At 38.0% G+C, this 25,787-nt stretch overlaps 1 protein-coding gene and 1 long non-coding RNA gene across 9 annotated transcripts in view; one reads left to right on the top strand and one right to left on the bottom strand.

Moving 5' to 3' along the window:
* LOC125961101 (uncharacterized) overlaps positions 1-25,787 on the bottom strand; it is a 259,744-nt gene that overhangs the window by 134,060 nt on the left and 99,897 nt on the right. The window lies entirely within an intron of this gene.
* The window catches only part of ADK (adenosine kinase), a 485,652-nt gene that overhangs the window by 12,203 nt on the left and 447,662 nt on the right, over positions 1-25,787 (top strand). Inside the window, exon 1 of one of the 8 annotated variants that reach the window (XM_004273087.2) lies at positions 13,887-14,086. The exons of 6 other annotated variants lie outside the window; for them this stretch is intronic. In XM_004273087.2, the coding sequence (XP_004273135.1) occupies positions 14,073-14,086 (14 nt within the window). In that variant the 5' untranslated portion in view covers positions 13,887-14,072. Of the gene's footprint in view, positions 1-13,886; positions 14,087-25,787 lie in introns of those variants that run through there. One more of the 8 variants, XM_049697248.1, reaches the window with a different exon arrangement.

Below are 25,787 nucleotides of genomic sequence, written 5' to 3' on the forward strand. Positions count from 1 at the left end.
AGTTAAAATGTTCCAGTTAAAAGAACAATTTGTGGTAAGTTTTTATTTACTTTAGAGATTTTGCAATTTTCCCTGATATTGATAATTTGAATCTTATGACTTAGCATTATTAATTATTATAATTATATGGGATAACCATTACTGTTCACAGAGTTTAATATGCTCAAGATTATATAATAAGTGGCAGAGATAGGATTCAAACCTGAATCTGATTTATTTTTAGTGATTAGCTCAAATATTCAGGTATTGTATAAACAATAGAACAGGAATCAACAGTGATTTGTGTGATCAAAAAAAAAAAGCAAGCCCTTTGCTTCAAAAAATACTCCTGTGTTATATACGAAACAATTACTAGTAATCTGCTAAAAAGCTGTTAATCTTTTAATATTATTAATTCAAATGTTATGAAAATGTTCTACCAGATCTGAGATGGCAGTGATGAGAATTCTGTTTCATTAAAAATGACCTACAGCTACAATTAGTCTTGGACCTCATACCAAAAAGAAAAGCAACAGTTTTAAAGAAATGATAAAATGTTCAGTTAGCCTACTTTTAAGAATATGACTATAACATTTCATTAAGTTCAACTAATATTTAAAAACCTCAGTTTTATAATGCTTGATAACCAGAGGAAAAAGGAAGTAGGGATAGGAAAATACAGATCTGTGAAAAGAAGGGGGGAAGTAAAGGGAAGTGATAAAAAAGGAAAAGGCTCATTCCTCTTAGCTATTTCTGATTTCTACATAACTTCCAACATCAGACATCTCTGCTTTTCAACTTTTCACTCAGCTCTGAGGTGTGTATGTGAGTTTGTGAGAAGCTTCTTATTATGAACCTGTGGGCTGTTAGTGTGGGGCAAGGAAAAAGAGCTTTGTATTAGGAATCAGAACACCTGGGTCCTATTAAGGTTTCTGTCTAGATTTGTGTGAAATGAGTCGTACAGATTAAAATGCTTTTCAAACTAGATCATGAATCAATTTGGGTATAGAAAAAGTGGTATTTTATAAAAGGAAAATAGGAAAGGTCAATGCATTGAATATGGTAAGGGTAAGTATTGCTTTGTGAAACGTTTCCATTATGTATATTTATGGAGTATTAGTTGCAATGCAAAATATATTTTTCACAGTGAGTTTGGTTTTCTGTCCTAAAATTTAGTGGCTTAAAAGAACAGCCATTTTACTAGAGTTCATGGTTTTGTGGGTCAGGAGTAGCTGGTTGATTCTTCTGCTCCATGTGCTATTGACTAGGATCACTTGGAGGTATTTGGCTGATAACAGGTCTGGTGTGGAGGGTACAAGTTGTCTTTACTCATTTGCCTGGTGTTTTGGTAGTGGTGGCTGGCAATCTTGGCTTAGCTGGGTTCCTCTCTTTCTCTGTGTGGCTTGAGGGCCTCTCCATGTGGTTTCCTCAACCTGGTAGTTGGACCTCTTAGATGGCAGCTCAGAGACCAAGGCAGGAGCTGGCAGTCCTTTAAGGCTAGCCTGGAATCTGGTCAAAGGAGTCATAGTTTAGCCCAGATTTAAGGGGAGGGGACATAGACTCTTGTCTCCAAGAAACTGTGGCCATTTTTAATCTGCCACAATTATTGTAAAATAATTTTGAAAACCGTGACTGAATTTATCCAACCTTTTAATTCTGTTATTGCCCTTTGAAAGATGATTAATTTCAATAGTCTACTCCCCTGCACCCCGCCACAGGTACCCCTAACATTGGAAAATGTGTCAATTTTTGATTTCAAAGTGCAGAGTTTAATTTAAATATGTGTAGTATTTTTCCATGGAACTGTGAGTTTTAGGTTTTGTAGAAATAATTTAAGGTCTAAAAATTTCTGTGGAGTCTTAAGATAAGTTTGCTACCTAACACTACCTAAAAACTCTATTTGACATTGAGTAAGAATTGCCTTCTTACAATGCCTGAAGATTACATTTGGATTTAATTACTTCTTCCCTTCACATACAGGCAGTCTGAAGCTGTTATGTTTTTTTTTTTTTTTTTGGCTGCGTTGGGCCCTCGTTGCGGTGCGCGGGCTTCTCATTGCAGTGGCTTCTCTTATTGCGGAGCATGGCGCGTGGGCTTCAGTAGTTGTGGCGCACGGGCTTAGTTGCTCCGCAGCATGTGGAATCTTCCCAGACCAGGGCTCGAACCCGTGTCCCCTGCATTGGCAGGCGGATTCTTAACCACTGCGCCACCAGGGAAGCCTGAAGCTGTTATGTTTTTGTTGAAATCTGAAAAAGTGAGAAATCTGCTCCCACCAACCCCCATTCTACCCCTCAGTAAAGAAAACAAAACTATTAAACGTATTTGTTAAAAACCTACAAGTTGTTATCACAAGGAAAAATCTTTGTAACTATTTATGGTTATGGATGTTGACTAGACTTACTGTGATGATCATTTTGCAATATATACAAATACTGAATCATTACGTCTTACCTGAAGCTAATATAATGTTACATGTCAATCATACCTCAAAAGAAAGCATTAATTCTTGTAAAATGCAGGTTTTGTGGTGTACTGTATCTTTAGGTGACAGAGTGGTTTCCAGAAGAGGACTGTTCCCTGTGACAGAGCTGTAGGGATTTGTGGAAATGTCCATGTCAGAATATCTGCCCATATTTGGAATATTAATAGCACTTTCTTAAGATATAAGCAAAAGGATTTATCTTCTCATACCCTTGGCTATTTAGAATCCCAGATGTTGAAGCAGTGTTTGGTGTAACCCCTGGCTTTTGGGGAATGGGTTGGGCTGGTTGTTTGACCAGTTATGCTGCAGAGTCATTCTTCTTTGCCTCTGTCTGCAGAAAAATGTCCTGTTTTTCAGGTAAACCACATTCATCTTAAATGCTCCTCCACCCCAGGCTCTTTTTTTCCCACCGAGGAAGACATGATGGTGGTCAAGATTTCCTTCAAAGTAATTAAGGAGGAGAATGTGAAAAATGGTAAGAGCTTTAGAATGAAATTCTGTGGGTTTAGATGCCAGTATTTAAAAATAACTATTTAAACCCACCCCCAAATGAAATGGGAGAACTTATGTGTATTTTAAACTTATAAACAGGCATATGAGGATAAATGGTTTATAAGTTATAGATGCTTAGTTACACCAAAATATCAATTTTTGGAATAATATTATATATACATACATACCTATGTACATACTTTGTGTATGTGAACATATATCAAACCCTGATATTGGTAGTCCCATCACATTGCATTTCTTTTTTTTTTTTTTTTGCGGTACGCGGCCACTCACTGTTGTGGCCTCTCCCCGTTGCGGAGCACAGGCTCCGGACGCGCAGGCTCAGCGGCCATGGCTCACGGGCTTCGCCGCTCTGCGGCATGTGGGATCTTCCCGGACTGGGGCACGAACCTGTGTCCCCTGCATCGGCAGGCAGACTCTCAACCACTGCGCCACCAGGGAAGCCCCACACTGCATTTCTTGATGAACTTATATAACTATTGAGGCAATAAAAAAATTTGTTCTTAACGTTTTCCGTACCTGATTCTCTCATATATGTAATGAATCATTAGAAAATCTGCACGATGACCCACCCCAAAAGCTAATGATCCTTCCCCTTTAACTTGAGATTACATGATCACATTAAGTAACCACTGGGTCAAGTGATCTCCATTGAAAGCACTCCAAGGAATGCTATGGTATATATACTATATTTATGTATATAATTTTAATTCTACTTGACTGTTGTGCTGCATAAGGAAAGACACTTCAAAGATTACATTTTTCCCAATACAACAGTTTTGGTGGGCTCTTTGCACTTCTCTCCATCCCAGGTTTCCCAGTAACACTGAGACTACTATCACTACCACCTCCACCACCATCACCACTGTATAAACTTCCAAGTCTTTCAATTTTAAATATCTAGTTATTGCAGAAAAGCAGTCTACCCTATTTCCACAAGGAGGGGTTTCACTCTAAATATTTCACTATTTTTCTCTGCACCCTGAAATCCAATTTCAGGTCAGTCTTTAGGCAGATGAGAGCCAGTGCCAGTCTGTGTCCTGTCCCACAGACTGTGAGAGAAGGTGGCCCTCTGCCCATTTAGTAGGGTGGAAGATAGGACCTTCAAATCTAGGTCAGTCCTCATCAGTGGAGACTATGAAATTGCTGGTTCCTATTATTAGGATACTCTGTTAGAGAGAAAAAAAAACATTGAATAAAAGAAAACTTTATAAACCAGTTCCATCATTTCTAAAGCAACCCATTAGAAATTTCTATTTCTTAGGACTCTTTTTGGATAAAACTGCATGTTTAATTTGAGACTACATTTATTTTTACTCTTATATAGTGGAACATGATAGGCACTAGGGGTTAGAGGATATACCCAAGGACTAATATAAGTTAAAAAAAATTTTTTTTTTTTACAGTGGAACCTTTTGTGGACATTTGTGGTTTCAATTTATGAGTCTTGAAAGATCTTGATAAGAAATAATTTGTAATTTTACTAAAGCCTAAATTTGATTTGCACAAAGTGAATGGCTGGGGTGGGAGATTTACTTAGTTTTATAGTAAATTTAACCACTTGCTATTAATTGTGTGCCCCTAAATTCTTGCAGAGTAAAAAAGATGTTTTTCTTTGTCAACAATCAGTCTTGTGATTTTGACAGAAATGAAATTGTGGTTGAAATTTTTAAAAATGAAGAGGTCTAAGAAATGATTCTTGGTGGCAATTAGGAGTCTTGGCTAAATTAAAGACAAAAACGGCAGATTCATTGGCTGCTCAGATTTAATCTATGAATAAGCACATATGGAAATAAAGGAAGCAATTTCTGAAAGTATTTCATATGATGCTCCGGCTAGTAAGAAAGCTGTTACCGGACTACTACATCTTACGGGTGGAAGTCATAGTGTGGTGTTCTGAAATTTGGGTGTTTATAAAAGTCTCAGACTTATGTCAGTCTGTCTTGGGTTTACTTTGGTAACACTGTACAGTGTTAATTAGCCCCAGTTCTGGAGTCAGGCTACCAGAGTTTGGATTTCTGTTCTGTAACGTGTGACTTTCAGCAAATTATTTAACCTCTTTGAGCTTCAATTTCTTCAAATGTAAAATGGTGATAATAAAAAATCTTCTGATAAGGTTTTTGTAAATTCAAATAAGGTAGTACTTGAAACATATATAGCATGGTGTCTGGCACATATTAAACACTCATTAAGTTTTACATGTTATTTTAATTATATACATATTTAGTGGCTGCTGGCAGGTGACTGCTAAGGTAGAATGGTTGCCCTCTTAGGGTGTTGTTCAAATGAAACTGCATATACAATTCTGGACAACTATTTTTAGTCTATTAATAGAAAACAGTAGGCACTACAGAGTAAGGAAGACTAGAAAGAAAAATCTGTTTCCCAAGTCTTTATCTCTATCCCCGACCTCCCCTGGAACTTGTCCTTTGAACTTCTTTCTTGTCTTTCCCTTTTATCTCAGTAACAGCAGCGCCATTTACTCAATTTAGTCCAAAGTTACCCAATTTAGTCTAAAATCTAGGAGTTACTCTTGACTCCTTTATTTTCCTTAGTCCCCCATATTCCTGTCATTCTATTGGATTGGCCAAAAAGTTCCTTCGGTTTTTAAGTAAAAAAAGACACACTTTCCATTTTCACCAAGAACTTTATTGAACAATGTATTCCCCATTTTGTTCCACTACCTTCTGCCATATTTCATGCAACTTCATAATGCCATCTTCCCAAAACTTTTTATCTTTTTGAGCAAAAAACCGTTCCAGGTACCTTTTACAGTCTTCCAGGGAATTGAAATTTTTTCCATTAAGAATTTTGTAAAGACCGAAATAGATGGAAATCTGAAGGTGCAATGTCTGGTGAATACGGCAGATGAATCAGAACTTCCCAGCCAAGCTGTTACGGTTTTTGCCTGGTCATCAAAGAAACATGTGGTCTTGTGTTATCCTGATGGAAGATTATGTGTTTTCTGTTGACTAATTCCAGACCATTTTCGTTGAGTGCTGCTTTCAGTTGGTCTAATTGTGGGTGGTACTTGTTGAAATTAATCGCTTGGTTTTCCAGAAGGAGCATATAATAGAGGACTCCCTTCCAATCCCACCATATACACATCGCCTTCTTTTGATGAAGACCGGCCTTTGGTGTGGTTGGTGGTGCTTCATTTCGCTTGCCCCGTGATCGCTTCCATTCCACATTATTGTACAGTATCCACTTTTCATCACCTGTCCGAATTTGTTTTAAAAACGGAATGTTTTTGTTATGTTTAGGTAGAGAATCGCATGTGGAAATACGGTCAAGAAGGTTTTTTTTGCTTAACTTATGTAGAACCCAAACATCAAAGCGATTAACATAACCAAGCTGGTGCAAATGATTTTCAACACTTGATTTGGATATTTTGAGTATGTCAGCTATCTCCTGTGTGGTATAATGTCGATGGTTCTCAATTAACGTCTTGATTTGATCGCTATCAACTTCAGCTGTTCTACCCAACCGTGGAGCATCGTCCACGAGAAATCTCCAGCACGAAACTTCGCAAACCACTTTTGACACATTCGATCAGTCACAGTACCTTCTCCATACACTGCACAAATCTTTCAGTTGCGTTTTTACCTTTCTTGAAATAATAAAGCATAATATGCTGAAAATGTTGCTTTCTTTCTTCCAACTTCAATATTAAAATGGCTACACAAAAATTCACCAATTTTGATACTTTTTTTTTTTAATGCACTCTGATATGACAGCTGTCACAATACAATCTAACAAAATTGTTTCGAATGAAGTTAAAGACAACTAAGGGCTACTAGAGCCATCTTATGGAAAAAACCGAAAGAACCTTTTAGCCAACCCAATACCTCCAAAATGTCCATTTACTTCTTTCTATGTCCACCACTATCTTCATTGTTCAAACCACAATTATTTGTCATCTTTATTACTGTAATAGGCTTTTAATTTAGTCTTTCTGCTTTCATGCTCCTTTGATCCATTCTCTACACTATAACCAGGTTGATCTTTTAAGACAAAATCAGATCACGTCATTCCTCTGTTTAAAACTTAATTACAGTGGCTTCCTGTCTTGCTTATAACAAAGTCTAAACTTCTTAGGCTCATCAAAACTAAGACGTTCTGCTTCTTTCTCTAACCACAACCTTTTGTCCCTCCCCTTTTTTTCACACTGGGCTTCCAGTTATTTTAGTGCTGTCTGTCTGTCTGGAAACCCTTCCCCCACCTTGCTCTTCCTTGTCATTCAGTTTTCTACTGGAGATCTTCCCTGACTACCCACTCTAAAGGAGCCTTTCTCTGTGTTATCCGCTGGGCTTAATTCTCTGCATAGCACTTAATGATCATTTAATGTTCTTGTTTATTTGATTATTTATCTATATCTCCTCACTAGAATATCAGTTCTATAAGGGCAGTACATGTTCTTGGTCATTGCTGAATCTCCAGTGTATTGAGTAGTAGAGAAGATCTCAATAAATATTTGTTGAGTTAATGAGTGATTGATTCCTTTTTTTTTTTTTCTTTTGGCTGCATGGCAGCTTGTGGAATCTTAGTTCCCCGACCAGGGACTGAATCCGTGCCCTCAGCAGTCAAAGCGTGGAGTCCTAACCACTGGACTGCTAGGGAATTCCCAAGTGATTGATTCCTAAAAGCTTTTTTGTGAAGTACCGGATTTATGGTAAAATAAAAACAAGAAAAATCTTTTATATAGAAAATATATTTCATAAGGTTACCAGCAATACTTCGGGTAGCGCTGTTTATTCTGTGATGTCCTTTTTACATTTTTATGTTAAAATGCCCTTTTGTGAAATGATAGTGATATATTCAATTATATAGTTTCAAAATATATTCTTGGCAGCATAAATAATTGGGAAGCACTGTTGTCCCATACTTCTATTTTTTTATTTTATTTTTTAAAGAATCAATTATTTATTTATTTATTTATTTTTTTGGTTGCATTGGGTCTTCGTTGCTGCATGCCAGCTTCCTCTAGTTGCCGCGAGTGGGGGCTATTCTTCGTTGCAGTGCATGGGCTTCTCACTGCAGTGGCTTCTCTTGTTGCGGATCACGGGCTCTAGGCACGCGGGCTTCAGTAGTTGTGGCACGCGGGCTCAGTTGTGGCTCGCGGGCTCTAGAGCACAGGCTCAGTAGTTGTGGCACATAGGCTTAGTTGCTCCGCAGCATGTGGGATCTTCCCCGACCAGGGCTCGAACCCATTTCCCCTGCATTGGCAGGTGGATTCTTAACCACTGCACCACCAGGGAAGTCCCTGTCCTATACTTTTAGATTGGAAATTTTCTTTGACTTTTAAAGATTTGTGGTTCACTGAAAATATAGAAGCACTGTGTAGGTGTTCTTGGGAGGGAGTTTTGCTAAGAATTCTTAGTAAGTAAAGTTCAGTCAATCAAATGTTATTATATTCTTCAAATTCTCCTGGGAAATAAATTGTCAGGTTCCATTTAAAGATTATATTGTTTGAATATGTCACGTTAAAGTGAAATGTGACATGAGAATCTATCGATAATAATTAAAAGGAAATAAAAATAGTGAACCTCTTTTAATATTTTTTTGGGTAATACATTTAGCAATGTTTCTTTGAATAACTTTGTCCATAATGAAAACTAAGTAAAATTGCGAGTGTTTTATTTTCATTAAAACTGATCAACTCTTAAAAAAGCAACCCAATTTGTATTGTCACAAGCGGACAGTTTTTTTCTTCCACTGTCCATTAAGAACTGAAACGGACCTGAGATGTCACCTGTAACAAACTACCTGGTGTTTCAGATAAGGAAACTGACGGTCAAAGGACATACATTTTTTTGGTAGGCCTAGGATTAGAATTCCCATCTCTTTATTCTCCGGCTCCTGAACTTTACTCTGTGGCACTAATTATTTTAGGGAGACAAGTCTTAAGAAATTTCTCTTTTTGGAATATGGTATAGATTGCTTTAAAATCTTATTTTATCAGTATTTTCTTTTCTTTTTTTAAATATTTATTTCGTTGCACCGGATCTTAGTTGTGGCAGTGGACTCCCCAGTTGCAGCATGTGAACTCTTAGCTGTGGCATGCATGTGACATCTAATTCCCCGACCAGGGCTTGAACCCTGGCCCCCTGCATTGGGAGTCTTAACCACTGTGCCACCAGGAAAGTCCCAGTATTTTCATTCATATGAAATGAGGAGATGTATTTTTAAGTAACATGCAGGGAAGATATTCCACATTCAATCTTGTGACAGCTGGCTTCTTAAAGGCTGTGCAAAGCTCTAAAAGTGGTACTTATGCTTTTAATTTTTGTCAAGTTAAGATTTAAAATTAAACAAGAAAATCATAGACATTTTATTTTTGTTATTCCTGTATTAAAGAATCTTTACACATAAAAAGATGAGACATTTGTAAAGTAAGCCTAATTCCTCTAAAAATAAGGGTAGTTTTGATGGTTGTGATCTAAAAAGACACAGGTTTTAAAAAAGCAGGAATAAGTTTTGTATTTTTAAATCATTTCAGAAAGACCATTAAAATTTAATAATACAAAAATTTTATGCTAATAAAACCAACATGTAGTAGAAAATTTATAAAGCAGATCAATATAAAGTCAAAATGACACATAATTCTACTTTCCAGAGAATCCAGTAATAACATTTTGGTATGTTTCTTTCCAGTTTTTTTCTGTGTATATACGGCATATATATATTTTTTAACATAGTCAAGATTATACTCTACATTCTTTTTGTTGGATTGTTTTGCTTTTTTCACTTAAGATTATATCATGAGCATTTTCCTCTGTCCTTAAAAAGTCTATGAAAACATTTTATAGTAGCTTCATAACATTCTTCTATAATTTATTTAACCATTATTCTATTTTTCCTTATTTAGGGATATAATACATTTTTGCTATTAATGTGAAAGGAATAACTAGGTATATACATCTTTGTTCATGTTCTATTTTATCTATTATAGTTGCCTATAAAGTGGAATTGGTGACACGTTGCCACAAAGCTTTCTAGAAATGTACTAATATATGAAAATACTTGTTTTATTGCACGCTTAACAAACTGGTTGTGTTTGAAGAGAACTTTGCTATTATTTTGGGTTTGGAAGCATTTGTTGAAAAGGTTAGTCTACATATTTGTTGTGCTATCCGTAAACATATTTATTTAACTATTTGGCGTTAGCTATCTAGGTGCTTTTAGTGGCAGACTAACCACATGATTAGATAAAGTAGATAGAATATTTACTTATCTATCTTTCCAAGAGCAAACTGTTCTGACCCACTGATCTTGATTCAACTATTTGAATTAGAAGAAAGTTAATGAAGGTTAATAATTCAAATTGACTGCTTTTCCCTAAAGTGAAGAATAGGGTTGAAATAAATTGCTTAAAAAATTGATTGAAAGAGTCTTTTAGTGGTTACTCGGTAGCTAACTTTGTGTGTGTGTGTGTGTGTGTGTGTGTGTGTGTTTGAGAAAAATTGGGTGGAGGAGAAAAAAAGCATGAAAGGCTGAGGAAAGGAACGTGCTGTGAATTAAAAAAGCTGCTGCCTTTATTTGGAAAAACATGTCTTTTATCTCTACCTGATTGACTCTGAAAGAACAATCACACATGAGCCCTGTTTACTGAAATAGCATTTCTGTATCTGTACCTGCTGAAATGAACTGTTACCTAAGTACATTTTAAGTAATACACTTTTTGAAAGTTGTGTTGACTGATTATGAGTAAAAAAACCAAAGTTTGATTGTTAGATGCAAAGTGTCACTACTCAAAAATAAGTAGCTTTTAAAAAATCTTTGAATGTGATATGGCTTTAATTTGATTGAATATTTGAGTATTGCAGGCTTTTATCGTCCCTTAATGACATAGAATATACTGTATTTGTTAAAAAGCAAAGTTTCAAATCTAGCTGTTTTGGTACCACAATTAGTTTTTTGTTAAAAATCAAAAATAGGAGTCAACAAAGTTATGTTAGGCATGTGTGAAAGTTCATTTATTTTTCACAAGGCCGAGTGCATGTTAGCTTTCATATCATGCTTCCCAGAGATGTAATTTTAAGAAATGTGGTAACAACGAAGTAATAATCATGTCATGTGCTGAGGACTCTATTAGACTTTACTAGAATTAAGTTTTAATCTTCCCATTGCCCTGAAAAGCATGTAATGTGTAAACCGAGGGACACATAGGTTAAGAACCAGCCCAAGGTCATGTAGGAAGTCAAGCAGGGGTTCCAAGTCACTTCTGTCTTGCTACCTTTACAATCTTGCTACTTCCCTTTACAACCTTGCTACTTAGCATGGCCCACGGACCAGAAGCAATTGGCAAAATCTGGGAACATAAAGGAATGCAAAATCTTGACCATAGAGACTTGCTGAATCAAACCTTTATTTTAACAAGATCACTCAAGTGATGTGTATGTATATTAAAGTTTGAAAAGCACCATACTCCATCCCATATTAAAAGTTACATGGAGGTTTTGAAATTTGTTCTAAGGATTATTCCTGGTGTTACTTTAGTTCATGTGGGTTATCTATTAACATTTTCCATGAGAGGAGGAGGCAAACTGTTGAATTAGTCAGTGTCTCCCCTGCTTCAAATTGCTATTCTGCGGCTGCTTTGATTCAGATCTTGTTTAATCCAGAGGAACAAATGACTACTTCTGCTTGTGGACATTTGGTCAAAGTCCCAATCAGCCAAGTATAGCTCTGTTTTTAATAGCCTTTACTCATGGACTGAACACATCAAATTTATAGTACATGGCTTCATTCTAGATAGGATTTTCCAAACTAAAGAGAAAAATGCTAAAAAAAAAAAGCATTTTCAAAGGAAACTTGAAATCCTTTGGAATACTTGATGTTTCAGATGGTTAGTAAGGAATGAGGGATTTGTATAAATTGGTCTTTACTAATTTCATTTAGTGAGCATAATTATTCTGTCATGGGGCAATGATAGGTAAGAAAAAAGCAAGGCTAACTTAGTAGAACAGCACTGTCAGGTAGAAATATAATGCAAGACATAAAATTAAAAAATTTCTAGTAGCCACATTAAAAAAGTAAAAAGAAACAGTTTAAATTAATCTTAATATATTTTATTTAACCCAGCATAGCTAAGTATTATTTCAACATGTAATCAGTACAAAATTTATTACTGAGATATTCTGTATTTTTTTGGTACTAAGTCTTGAAAAATTCAGTATGCATTTTATATTTACAGTGTCTCAGTTTGGATGCTAAATTTTTCGCAGTTAAAAGGTGAAATGTAGTGCAATGAAAACAAAATTGTGTTTAATGGAAAAATATTTTACCTTTTGGTTTTAAAATTTAAGCTAATTAAAATTAAATAAAAATTCAGTTCCTTCAGTCACAGTATGCAGAATTCAGTATCACATGTTGGATCGTGTTTTTTTTTTTAAATTTATTTACTTTATTATTTATTTATTTTTGGCTCGTTGGGTCTTCGTTGGTGTGCGGGCTTTCTCTAGTTGCCGCGAGCGGGGCTACTCTTTGTTGTGGTGCACGGGGCTTCCCATTGTGGTAGCTTCTTTTGTTGCAGAGCGTGGCTCTAGGTGCGCGGGCTTCAGTAGTTGTGGCACGCTGGCCCAGTAGTTGCGGCTCGCGGGCTCTAGAACACAGGCCCAGTAGTTGTGGCTCACGGGTTTAGCTGCTCTGCAGCATGTTAGATCTTCCCCCATGGGGGCTTGAACCCATGTGTCCTGCAGTGGCAGGTGAATTCTTAACCACTGGGCCACCAGGGAAGCCTTGGATTGTGTTTCTAACGTAAGTGATTTCACATTTATGGACTTGATCACCATCCAGATAGTAAATGAATGCCACTGGAGGTTGTGGTCTGTTTATATAAATATTTGCACAGAGCATAAAGAGGGAATAAAAAAAAGCTATTTAGGTCATAAAGCGTTTACTGATTATCCTCCATTCTACCCTTCCTGCAGTTGGAATTGATTTACCTGTCTTTTTATTTATTTATGTATGTTTGGCTGTGTTGGGTCTTGACACATCGAACCGTGTCCCCTGCATTGGCAGGCGGATTCTTAACCGCTGCACAAGGAAAGCCTTTTACCTTTTATTAGTGGTTCAGAATCAGTTTCTTAAATCCTTTAACCCCCACTAAATTGTAAGGCTAGCTCCAAGAGTTAGGGTTCTTCCAATTTTTTCCCTATGGCATTAGATGCTTACTTCAGAGCGCTTCATACTTTTCAGAAAAGTGAGGAAGTCTGACAATTAGTATGTCAAGTAGGATAGTCTGAGTGGGCTAGTTTGGCCCAGAGGTTTTAAAACTTTACACGTGTACCTGGATCACCCGGGAACTTGCTAAAAATACCAATGTATGGGCCTCACCTTTCTAGGTTCTGATTCACAGGTTTATAGTGAGACCATGGACACTTCTGTATTAAATAACTTGTTTTAAGTGTTTCTGAAGTTCAAAAACGTTTGGGGACCACAAGACTCAGCATTTGACTCTTAAAGGCTGCGAGTTCGAATTACGACATGTGCTGCTGTTGCCACGCGATCGATTCTACCCGGACTGAGGTTTCCCAGGCGGCTGCTGCTTTTCTGCAGATGGTTTTTCAGGCTGTTAAACCCCATCCCCAAAGACTGCCCTGACTCCGTCCCTGTCCCAAGTCCTGTTAAGGCGACCTGGGCTGGCCGAGGTAGACAGGGCCATGTGACTGATAAGCCGGTTGCCTTTCGGAGCGGCCATTTTTGAGGCGGGCACCCATCCTCGTGCCCCGTAAGCCAGGAGTGTGTGGGGGGGAACTCTGTTACCAGGACTCAAGATGGCCACCGCGCCCGCTAGCCAGCCCGCTAGCCCGCGCGCCGGCACGAGACGCGCGGGCGGCTTGCAGTTGCCCGAGGCGGCCTGGGCTAGTCTCGGGCCGCGGGCCCGGGGCGGAGCGCCCGCCCCTTCCGGGCTCGGCCAATCAGCGCGTGCGGCCGGCTCAGCGGGGGCCGCCCGCGCGCCGGGTATGTGAGGACGCGCTCCCCGTCGCTGAGTGCCTGAGCCCAGGAGCTGTGGCTGTGGTACCTGCTGCTGCCGCCCGTGCGGACGCAGAGCATCGGACGCGAACGCTGTTGCGTGGGGCAAGAAGGTGAAGCCATGACGGCCATCAGGTAATGAGACAGAGCGGCAGCTTAAACTGCGCGCTTGCTGGGCATTAGCCTCCTGGCTGCCAGAGAACTGTCGCCCCTTGTCTTGGGTGTTGTGGAGCCTCCCAATGCCACCGGTCCCCCTCATGTTGGAGGCTCTCTCTGCACTTTTCATTTGGTCATTTCTGCCTTCCTCAGAAGTTTTGGGGGCTGAGGCACATGGCGGAGCCCTGCGAGCAGCCGCACCGCTGAGGTGGCCCTTACCCAGATTACAGGGTTTGAAGCTTGCAGGTGAGCGTAGTGGGTTTCTCGTGAAAATGTAGCTATTTTCCCTCCCCCGGGATAGCCCGAGGCCTGGGGAAGTGTGACGTGCACAGGGCGTGTCCATGCCCGCGTGTCATGCCCTCTGACAACTTCGTTGGTGGCCCAGTGCAGACCTGCAAAGTTGGCCGTTTGATGCAGGTAGATTGCCCCCAAGTTGTGAAATTGTGTGTCCCAAAAATGTTTGCTTATGACTGGAATTAGTACTCTGGTTCCCCAGGTACCATCTGTTTACCTACTTTTATCTGAGAGTCACACGCAATGTGGGTTTCATGAGGTGGTAGGTATACAATGAGAGCAATAAAAGAGAGGCTTCCTTCAATTGCTCTTCCAGAGTTTGGAAGGTTCTTTTTTGGTAATGGCGACAGGATAATGGCCCTGTCCAATGTCTGCGGGTAGCACTGACTGAATGTTTACCTTATGCTGATGAAACTATTTATAAAAAGAGGTAAATTGCCTTATTTACTCAGTGTTCTGAACTGCCTCTTTTAAAGTAGACCTTGGCCTTCATTGTCCCAGAGAAAGGGAGGCCCCAGCACAAATGTGAAGAGAATAAAATTAGTTAAATTTTGGTTTATGAGCTTCCAGCAGCCTAAATCGTGGTGATTTAATGGTTTCTCAGTGGTGAATTTGACTACACAGTGTTTAAGAAATGACTGGAGAACCTGACCCTCAGGGAAGTTAAAGTAAGACGTAACTGTGCTGAACTGGGATGCAGTTTCTGTTAAATTGCGTAATTCTATATTAACACAAAGAGTATTTACCTCATTATGCAGAAGGAGGAATTGGGGTACTGAAATGTGGAGATCAACATGGAAAGATTTCACAATAAATTGTATTGGGACATATAAGTCTATATTTTAATGCTAACAGTATTTTACGATGAATTAGGATTATGCTGTTAAACCTAGTCACTGCTCCCTCTCCCCACTCCCAACTCCCATCATTGTAGCCGGCTACTAATTAGGAGTGTGGGTCAAATACTGTCTATGTTAAGGGACACTTCTTATGTGGACTGGATATTAATCCATCATCATATTCCTGGCTACTCTTCAGTGGAGAAAAACCCAAATATAAAGCTTCTGCCGCTCAGCCAGTGACAGTAGGATGTATTTTTTGAGATAGGGGTAGAATGGTGGTTGTATTAAAATTTAAAGGTTAATACCAGCCTTATTTGACTTGTGGAAGGATAGATAACTACTAATAGTTACATTTATCCTTGTTTCTTCAGATGTTAGTCTACATTTTACATAGACTTCAACTATAGTGACATGACTCAAAAAAAGATTTTTAGATATTATCTAAACCCAGCTACCACATTTATACCTGAGGAAACTGAGACCAAGAAGACTTGAGTGCCTTGTGCAAAATCAGTTAGTGGCAGAGTTAGGAACTGAATCCAGATATCCATTATACAGTGCTCTGCATGATACCTTTATAAAAACAACATACTACTTAAATTTCCTGAAAAAGCTGCTTCTGTGAACAAAAATTTTAGAGTATTCTGAGAGACAGCTATAGTAACTCTCTTGCTTTCCTGTAGTCCTCCAAGGAACTTAATAACTTAGGTTTAGGAGTAGGCAGGGAGACTACTGAAGTTGAAGCAACTCTATATATGTGGTGACAGTTTTAAAATGGTTTGGTAATCCTACAGATACCAGCTGGTTCCCAGTGAGGACTGCATTTAATGCAGTTTTGTCATACCTTTAGTTTTCACGTTTATGATGTTAGGCATATACCCATTTTGTACCCAGTTTAACGGTAGCCGAAAGGATGGGTACTGCTTACTTGCTTTTAATACTGGTGAGGAGAATGATCAAGGTCACCAAGCTATCAAAATCTGACTTCGTGTCCATTGTTGTTTTTTATACCACACTTAAAATAATTGCTGCTAAATATAGTAATATGTGACTCCTCGCAATGACTACCACAGAATACATCAATAGGATTGGAAACCAGTGAGGGCCAGTGGTCAACACACCTAGGTTCTAATTGAGGGTATTTTTCTGAGTTACTGATGTTCTTTTTCTCTTTTTTCCTTCTCTGGACATTTGTTTAATGAAATACTCAGTGATGGTGATACAAATATGTATTCCACAGTGTTGCTGGTTAGATATGAAAGTGTTCTTATATTTTAAGATGTTTTATAAATGGAGTATTCTCTTCTTGTTGAAAGCAATTTGGTCCCCTTAGAGAATGGTGTCGTCTGAAAATAAATGTTTAAATCTTAGATTTTTTAAACAGGAAGTGAACTGACCTAATTCCCTCATTTTACAGTTGAAGAAACTGAAGCCAAGAGATACTATGATTTGTTAAGGTTCACACAAGTAGTTGCATATCTTGAAGTAGAACCCAGCTCTCTAGATACCTAGTTCAGTGCCCTTTCCGGTGTAGCATTCAGCTATTAGGAATTCCTAAATATGATTTAAATCAAAAGAATTAAAAAAAATTTTTAATCTTTGAATAAGTTTGGCTGGAGAATTCGACTGTCTCTTTGACTTTTACTATTATTTGTATTCTACTCTACTACACCATTACTAATGAAGAGTTTACAGCCTGTAAAACCAATTATCAGATTACGTATATCAGATTCCAGCTTGTCTTCATGTGAGAAATGATAAAACATTTTTAATTGCCCCAACAGGAGAGTTGACCCTTGAGTTAAAATTCAGGAGACATAGGAAAATGTAGAATGTCAGGACTAGAAGAGAATCTTAGAGAGCATTTTACTCTTTTTTTTTTCCTCTTAATTTTTTTTTAAAATTTTATTTATTTTTGGCTGCGTTGGCTCTTAGTTGCTGTGCGTGGGCTTTTCTCTAGTTGTGGCGAGCGGGGACTATTCATTGTTGTGGTGCAGTAGCTTCTCTTGTTGCAGAACACGGGCTCTATGTACGTGGGCTTCAGTAGTTGGGGCACGCGGGCTCAGTAGTTGTGGCTCGCGGGCTCTAGAGCACAGGCTCAGTAGTTGTGGCGCACGGGCTTAGTTGCTCGGCGGCGTGTGGGATCTTCCCCGACCAGGGATCGAACCCTTGTCCCTTGCATTAGCAGGTGGATTCTTAACCGCTGCACCACCAGGGAAGTCACCATTTTACTCTTTTTCTTTCTCTATACTGGACCTTGAGGCCCAAAGTGAAGTGATATATCCTAGTTTGGCAATGATAGAGCTTAAGAGAGAATTTAGGTCTCCTAACTCCTACATTATGCACTTTTCACTGAGCCAACAGTATTTCAAAATACTCCTATGAATATTGCCTTCCTGACATGAATGTCTCATCTGGTTTTGGGCATTGCTTACAGCTTGAGTTTGTGCCAGGGAAGACTGGGAAAATGAGGTAGGGAGACAGGGAGAGTGTTCGCTGTAGAGCTGAGGAACCCAATTCTTTGGCTTTCCCAGACAGGTCAGGTTTGGTTTAAGACTATTCTGGGACTTGACATGACTGCCCTACATGATAATTCTGTAACCACTTCTGTGGGTTAAGCCTACATTGGGAAATTTATGTGGGCTGTGGGTGGGGTCCTAGGGTATTTTTCTCCTAACACTCAAGACTTTGAGGTACATCCAGTAGGATCTGCCAAGCCACTCAGATGGAGAACATTCATATCGAGACTAAATTCTGGCTAAGACTGAAACTGCCTTGTTTTGTTGATTTGGTTTCTTTAGAGCCTTTAAACAGAATTTTCAAACTCATTTTCAGGACTTGTGTCTTAAGAATTATAAATTTCATATTACTGTACAAACTTTTTTATGCCATGAGACTTCTTAGTGAGGCTAATGAATTTTTAAAATAAAATGAAAAATGAAATTGTTTCATTTATGAAATATTTTGAAGAACTAAAGCAGGAATCCTTCCTTTGGAGAACTGCAATGTCAGCTGTTAATACTTATTTATAAATAGGTCATCTTTGTTTGAAAAAACATACAAGGTTTTCTAATTCCAAATCTTTCCAGCCACAGTATTGCTATATTAAGCAGAACTGTCAAAGATGAGATGGAACCAAAATGTCTAGACTGTTTAAATGTTAACCCTGTCCTGTAACATTGGTTAACAATCACGCCTATTTACCTCTTCGTACCTACTCGGTTTTAAAACGTTATTTAAAAAAATACTGTAATAAAACGTAAGTCTGAATTCTTATTTTCACATAGCATAGCTGGTTTATAAATAGGATGACCATATGTCCCAGTTTGTCCAAGACAGTCCTGGATCATGCCTTTTATCCTGGCATAATTATTAATAGCTCTTCCTTTATTCTCAAAAGTATCCCATTTGGATAATAAATTATCTAGTCACCTACTTACACACTATAATAATTTTGTTGTAGTAGATTTTGGTTGTTGAAATGTTACTTGAAATACGACCATAAGATGATGGATATTAGCTTATATTAGCTTATTTTGGCTTATTTTGGCTAGATTTGGATATTTTTCATTGGTCGGACATTTTTATTGTGTTTAGAGTTCTTACTGTCTCAGAGTAGTATATTGAACAAGAAAGCACATGATTTGAAGTTAGGTATCATTTATTTGTTGTCTGACCTTTGGCAGGTTATAGAACTTTGCTGAACCTTTTGTTTCTCTTAAACAGATAATAGCAATACCTACACTACAGAGTTATTGTGAGGATTTAAAGGCAATAACATACATAAAAATGCTTTATAAGCTGCAAATTGCTATGTGTTAGTCATTAGTATGTCTCACATGTGCTCCTGAAAGTTGAATTTTAAATTAATGATTTTATCTTGTTTAGGGAACCTTGCTATTTAATAGCACAATCTTTTAGAAGTGTTCTTACTGTAATGGGGAGCAGGGAAATAATAGTTGGACATATATGTGTCTTTGAGGTTTTCTGGGAGGGAGGGGCAGGAGTTTCAGCATATTTGTATGCTGAAAAGAATGATCCAGTAGAAAGTGAAAAAACAGATGATGCTGGACAGAGGGAAGAGATTATTTCCTTGAGTTTGCAAGAAGGCATGCCAGTATGCACAGGCTTAAATGGAAGGACTGGCCTTACATAGCCTAAGGGACACAAATATTTTCCTAGTTTGTTTACTTAAAAAAAAAAATACCAACAGTATAATTCATATATAGTAAAATCACAGATCCTAAGTTCACTGTATTTTGGGGAAAAAAAAAGTATTTGTGTAAAACACCACCCAGACCAACTTACAAGACATGTTCATCTCCTAGAAAGTTCTTTCCTGTCTCTTCTTTTTTTAAAAATATGTATTTATTTTGGCTGCACCTGGTCTTAGTTGCTGCATGTGGGCTTCTTAGTTGCAGCATGCCGACTTCTTAGTTGCTACATGCGAACTCTTAGTTGCCAGCATGCATGTGGGATCTAGTTCCCTGACCAGGGATTGAACCCGGGCCCCCTGCATTGGGAACCCGGAGTCTTACCCACTGGACCACCAGGGAAGTCCCTTCTGCCTCTTTTCAGTCAGTCTCATTCCCTGCACCATCCAGGCAACCATTTTCTGGCTTCTATTAGTAGAGATTAGTTTTGTATATTCTATAACTTCATATAAATGGAATCATACGGTAAGTACTATTTGTGTCTGATTATCTGATTACTGTTGTTCAGTAACAATGTTGATATTCATCCATTTTGATGTGTGTGTTAATAGTTTGTTCCTTTTCACTGCTGAGTAAGATTCCATTATATGGATATAGCAACAATTCTGTTGATGGACTTTGGCTTGTTTTCAGGGTTTGATTATTTTAAATGAAGCTGCCATGAACATTCGTGTGGACGTGGGTAAATGCCCAGGTGTGGAATTGCTGTGTTCTAGGGTAGATGTATGTTTAACTTCAGAAACCACCAAACTGTTTTCTAAAATAGAAAACAAAATACTTTAAACATTCAGTGTTATAAGAGTTCCAGTTAATCCACTTTCTTGACAGTGTTTGGCATTTTTGATTTTAGCCATTCTGATGGATGTGTAGTTACATTTCATTGTAGTTTTAGTTCATTGATTGCTAATAATGTGATTATAGACCATTTGCTTATCTTTTCTTTAGAACTGCCAGTTCAGGTCTTACCCATATTTGTAAATATAAGTTGTCTTTTTGTTGCTGATTTGTAATTCTTTCGATACTTCAGATATAAGTTATTTGTTAGATATTACAAACAAACATACATACCTTCCTATGTAGCAAATAAGCAAAAAAGACATGTCTTTTCATTTTCGTAACAGTGTCTTTTGGGAGCAGAAGTTTTAAAATTTGAAATTGAATTCATTGATTTATTTTGTTTATTACCTTTTGGGTTCTTAGAAATCTTTCCTTCTTCTTATGTTTTCTTCTGGAAGCCTTGTAGTTTCAACCTTCACATTTAGGTCTAAGATCCATCTTAAGCTGATTTTTTGCTATGGTGTAAGGGTTTCCTCAAAAGGATTTTCAGTCAATAGATTAGATAGATGTAGGACTTTTCCTGGACTCACTGTTCTCATCTGTTGACCTATTTGTATATTGTTACACCAATACCACACTTTCTTAATTATTGTAGCTTTGTAAGCTTGGTGCTGTTTCTTTAAATTTTTGATAGAATTTAGCAGTGAAGCCAACTGGGCCTGGAATTTTTTTTGGATGAAGGGGTGAAAGGTTTTAAATTACAAATTTTGATTTCTTATTAAAGAAATGATAAATGAGTATTCAGATTTAACATTTTTTCCTGTGTCAGTTTTGGTAAGCTGCATTTTTAAAGAAACTTATTCAGAATTGTTGGATTGTTAAAAAGATGTTCATAGTATACTATTACTGCCTGTAGGAACTGTTTTATGTCCCCTTTTTCATTCCTGGTATTAGTACTCCTCCCATGCCTTTTTTTTTTTTTTTAACTTTTTGGGATCAGTCTTGTTAGGGGTTTATCAAATGTATTAATCTTTTCAAAAGCCCAGATTTGGGTTTTGTTGAACTTCTATTTTGGTAATAGTTTTCTATTTCATTCATTCATTCATTTATTTAATCTATTTGGTTTATTTTTGCTGTCATATTTTTATTTTCTTCTGCTCTTTGGGATTTAATTTACTCTTTTTCCATTTTGTTTTGAGTTAGAAGTTTAGACCATTGATTTTAAACCTTTCTTGTTTTCTAACATGTGCATTTCATATATAAAATGTTCCCCTCTCAGTACTTTTTTAACTAAGTAGTTGTGGTGCACGGGCTTAGCTGCTTTGCGGCATGTGGGATCTTCCTGGACCAGGGCTTGAACCTGTGCTCCCTGTGTTGGCAGGTGGATTCTTAACCATTGCGCCACCAGGGAAGCCCTACATGTGTTTTTAAAGTCTTTAATTTCACTCAGCAATATTTTGAGGCTTTCAGTGTAGTTGTTTTACACATCGTTTATTCAGTAAATGAATATTGCAGTTGTTGGGTGTATTGTTCTATAAATACCAATTAGTTTCATTGTTTTATTTACTTAATTATTAACTAATTATTATTAATTATTAAATTGTGATATAATTCACATGCCATAAAATGTACCATTTAAAACTGTACAGCTCAGTGGTTTTTAGGATATTCACAGGGTTTTACCTCCATCACTACTATCTAATTTCAGAACTTTTCCATCATCCCCAAATGAAGCCTCATACCTGTTAGTAGTTACTCTCCATTTCCCCTGCCCATCCCCTGGTAACCACTAATCTACATTGTCTCTTTGAATTTGCCATATTCTGGACATTTCATAAGTGGAATCATATATTTGGGCTTTTGTGCCTGGCTTCCTTCACTGAGTACAATGTTTTCAAAGTTCATCTATGTTGTTACATGTATCAGTATTTCATTCCTTGTTATGGCTGAATAATATTCCATTGTATGTATAGACCACATTCTGTTTATCCATCAGTTGATGGATATTTTTATTTCCACTTTTTGGCTGTTATGAATAATGCTGCTATAAACATTCATGTCCAAGTTTTTGTGATGTCACATGTTTTTTTTTTTTTTGCTGTACGCGGGCCTCTCACTGTTGTGGCCTCTCCCGTTGCGGAGCACAGGCTCTGGATGCGCAGGCTCAGCGGCCATGGCTCACGGGCCCAGCCGCTCCGCGGCATCTTCCCGGACCGGGGCACGAATCCGTGTACTCTGCATTGGCAGGCGGACTCTCAACCACTGTGCCACCAGGGAAGCCCTGTCACATGTTTTAATTTCTCCTGAGTATATACTTAGGAGTGGAATTGCTGGGTCATATGGTAACTTTATTTTTTTGAAGAATTGCCAAACTTTTTTGTCAAGCTGGCCGCATCATTTTATGTCTCCACCAGCAATGTGGATTCCAATTTTTCTGCGTTCTTGCCAATACTTGTTTTTGTCTAGCAGTATCTGCCGAGAGGCTGTATGTGCTTGATGAGGCATACCTTCAGTGCCCAGCCAGGCTTACAATGCTGCCATAGCCTCTATTTCCTGCTTGTGCAGAGCCTCATGCTCAGAGATGATTGCTTAGTACCTTTTCAGGTCTTTCTTGAGCATGCCCACAGGCCAGGGCACATGTATAATACATGGTCTCCTAGATTCTCAGGAATATTCAGAACTTTTCAAAACCCCTTATGGATATCTCATGCCCCACTTTTCCTTTTAAGTTTTTTTGGTTAGCTGCTTGTTTGTCCCAACTGCTTCAGATGGCTGGGGTGTTAAACAATTGCAGCCAATTGTTTTTGACAAATGCCCCGGGGGAAAAGGCTGTTAGTACTGGGGAAACTCTGAGTCAGGTCAAATAATGAGAAATCTTGGAGTAGGAGTTTTTCGGGTAACTGCCAGTAAGCTCAAATAATAGCACTTTTCTGAAAATGGGGCTTTGAAAGAGCTCCAGTTCTGTTCCAGCTCATCCAGTGGCTGGTAGGCCCCTGGTTTCCACTGTGTTTTGGGGCTGTTGCTTTTAAGGCTGCCTTGGAGCTGGTTAGGGGGGATGGGAATAGGGCAAGTTAAAATGCCACAAAGCTTGCTGTTTTTACTGAGATTCAGCCTTTTTTTTCCCCTTGAATAAATGCTCCTCAGGTGTTGCAAGCCTTTGGTTAATATGTGGAGTTCTGAAAGTGTTGATTTTGACTTTTTTTGCTAGTGTTCTTGTTGCTTTTATGGAAGAGAGGATTTTTGGAGGCCTTTATTCTGCCATTCCTGATGTTATCACCCTAATTGTTTCTTAAACATTTAAAAATATTCTTACTTTTTCTTTCTTTTAAAATACTTTACAAGGTTTTTTTTTTTTTTTTTTTGATTTTGAAAGACTCGCAAGAAGTTGCAAAAAGAGTACAGAGAGTTCCTATGCACTCTTCACCCAACTTCCCCCAATGATAAAACTTATAAAACCACAGTATCTTAGCAAAACCAGGAAATTGATGTTGGTATAGTACTATTAAGTTGACTATAGATGTTATTAGAATGTCACCAGTCTTTGCATACACTGCCTTTTATTGACATGGTGGTGGTGTGTAGTTCCTCGAAATTTTATCATGTCCAGATTCCAGATTAACACAATTAGGGTATTAAACTATTCTATCACCACAAAGAAACTCCTTTGTGTTATCCCTATATGGTCACACCCTCCCCCCCAGCCTTAACAGTTGGCAACTCTTGATCCGTTCTCAGTCAATGTAATTTTGTCATTTTGAGAGTGGTATATAAATAGAATTTTACAGTAGGTAACACATAGATAAGGCTTTTATTTTCACTCACTATAGTGCCTTTGAGATCCATCCAAGTTGTATCATAGTTCATTCCTTTTTAATGCTGAATATTAGTCCATTGTATGGGTGTACCACAGTTTCTTTACCTAGTTACCTATTGAAGGACATTTGGGTTGTTTCCAATTGTTTACTATTACCAGTAAAGCTGTTATGAACATTTGTGTACACATTTCTGTGTAAACTTAAGTTTTCATTTCTCTAGGATAAATATCCAGTAGTGTGATTCCCTAACTTATTTTTGTGTTGTCTGTTTTACTAACTACTAAAAGAGGGGTGTTACAATTAACTAAGACTGTGAATTTGTCTATTTCTTGTGTTTCTCTCAGGTTTTTTTTTTAAGTATTTTGAAGGCATTTTGTTTCTTGGTGAATTGACCTGCTTTTTTTTTTTTTTTTTTTTTGCCTCTCACTGTTGTGGCCTCTCCCGCTGTGGAGCACAGGCTCTGGACGCGCAGGCTCAGCGGCCATGGCTCACGGGCCCAGCCACTCCGTGGCATGTGGGATCTTCCCAGACCGGGGCAAGAACCCGTGTCCCCAGCATCGGCAGGCCGACTCTCAACCACTGCGCTACCAGGGAAGCCCTGACCTGCTTATTTTTATGAAATCATTTTATATCTGGTGATGTCTGCCTTGTTTGATATTAATATAGCCACTGTAGGTTTTTTATGATTAGTATTTGCATGGTATGTCTTTTTATCCAAGCTTTTTGTTTTTAAATTCTCTCTGTCTTTATATTTAAAGTGTATCTATAGTAAATGGCGTTTTTTTTTAATCCAGTGTGACAGTCTTTATTTTTCAATTGCAGTGTTTATCCATTTACATTTAGTGTGACTACTAATATGGTTGGGTTTAAGTATACCATCTTTTGTTTTCCATTTATCCTATGTGTTATTATGTCTTTCCTGCTTTTTTTTTCTAAATTGACTATATTTTAATTTTTCATTTTATGTTGTCTATTGGGTTTTTTAGCTATACCTTGTTGTGTTGTCATTTGGTGATTGCATTAGGAAGTGCAATATTCATTTTTAACTTACCACAACCTATTTTGTTGTTGTTGTTGTTGTTGCTTTCTTTTTGGCCATGCTGTGCAGCTTGTGGGATCTCAGTTCCCTGACCAGGGATTGAACCCGGGCCACGGCAGTGAAGGCCTGGAATCCTCGCCACTAGGCCATCAGGGAACTCTATTACAACCTATTTTGAATTAGTGTTCTATTATTTGACCTTTGACGTAATAAGTACCTTTAAAATTTAACCTTACTCTAGACCCAGTCCTGATCTATGGGAGCCTGAGATAAGCAGCAGTCTGTTGATAGAAGTTAGAACCTGGAATCGAAAAATCCCTCAAGGCCCTTGTGATTATCATATGCCAGCTATTGAGAATACAAATGTAATTAAGGTTAAAAAAAAAAAAAACTTTACCTTTTATGTTGAGATAAATTGATTGAGATAAAGTACAAAGCAACCCTTAAAATTGATTAAAAGTTCATCAAGGAACTTAACAGAATCTAGGGAGGAGGAATGAGTAAAACTAGGAGGTGGGCAGCAGTGCCTTAGTTTATAGGAGCTATCATTCACATTGTGAACTGCACCCTTTGGAGTTGTCCAGGAGACAGCCTGTACACTTTTACATGGGAATCCTTAGGTACGAGTTGGGCAGAAAAGATTTTCTAAGAGAGCTGGCATACGAGAAATTTTAAAAAGGTGAATGGGCGTTTGCTAGG

This window comes from Orcinus orca, chromosome 14, assembly GCF_937001465.1.
Source record: "Orcinus orca chromosome 14, mOrcOrc1.1, whole genome shotgun sequence".
Taxonomy (NCBI): domain Eukaryota; kingdom Metazoa; phylum Chordata; class Mammalia; order Artiodactyla; family Delphinidae; genus Orcinus; species Orcinus orca.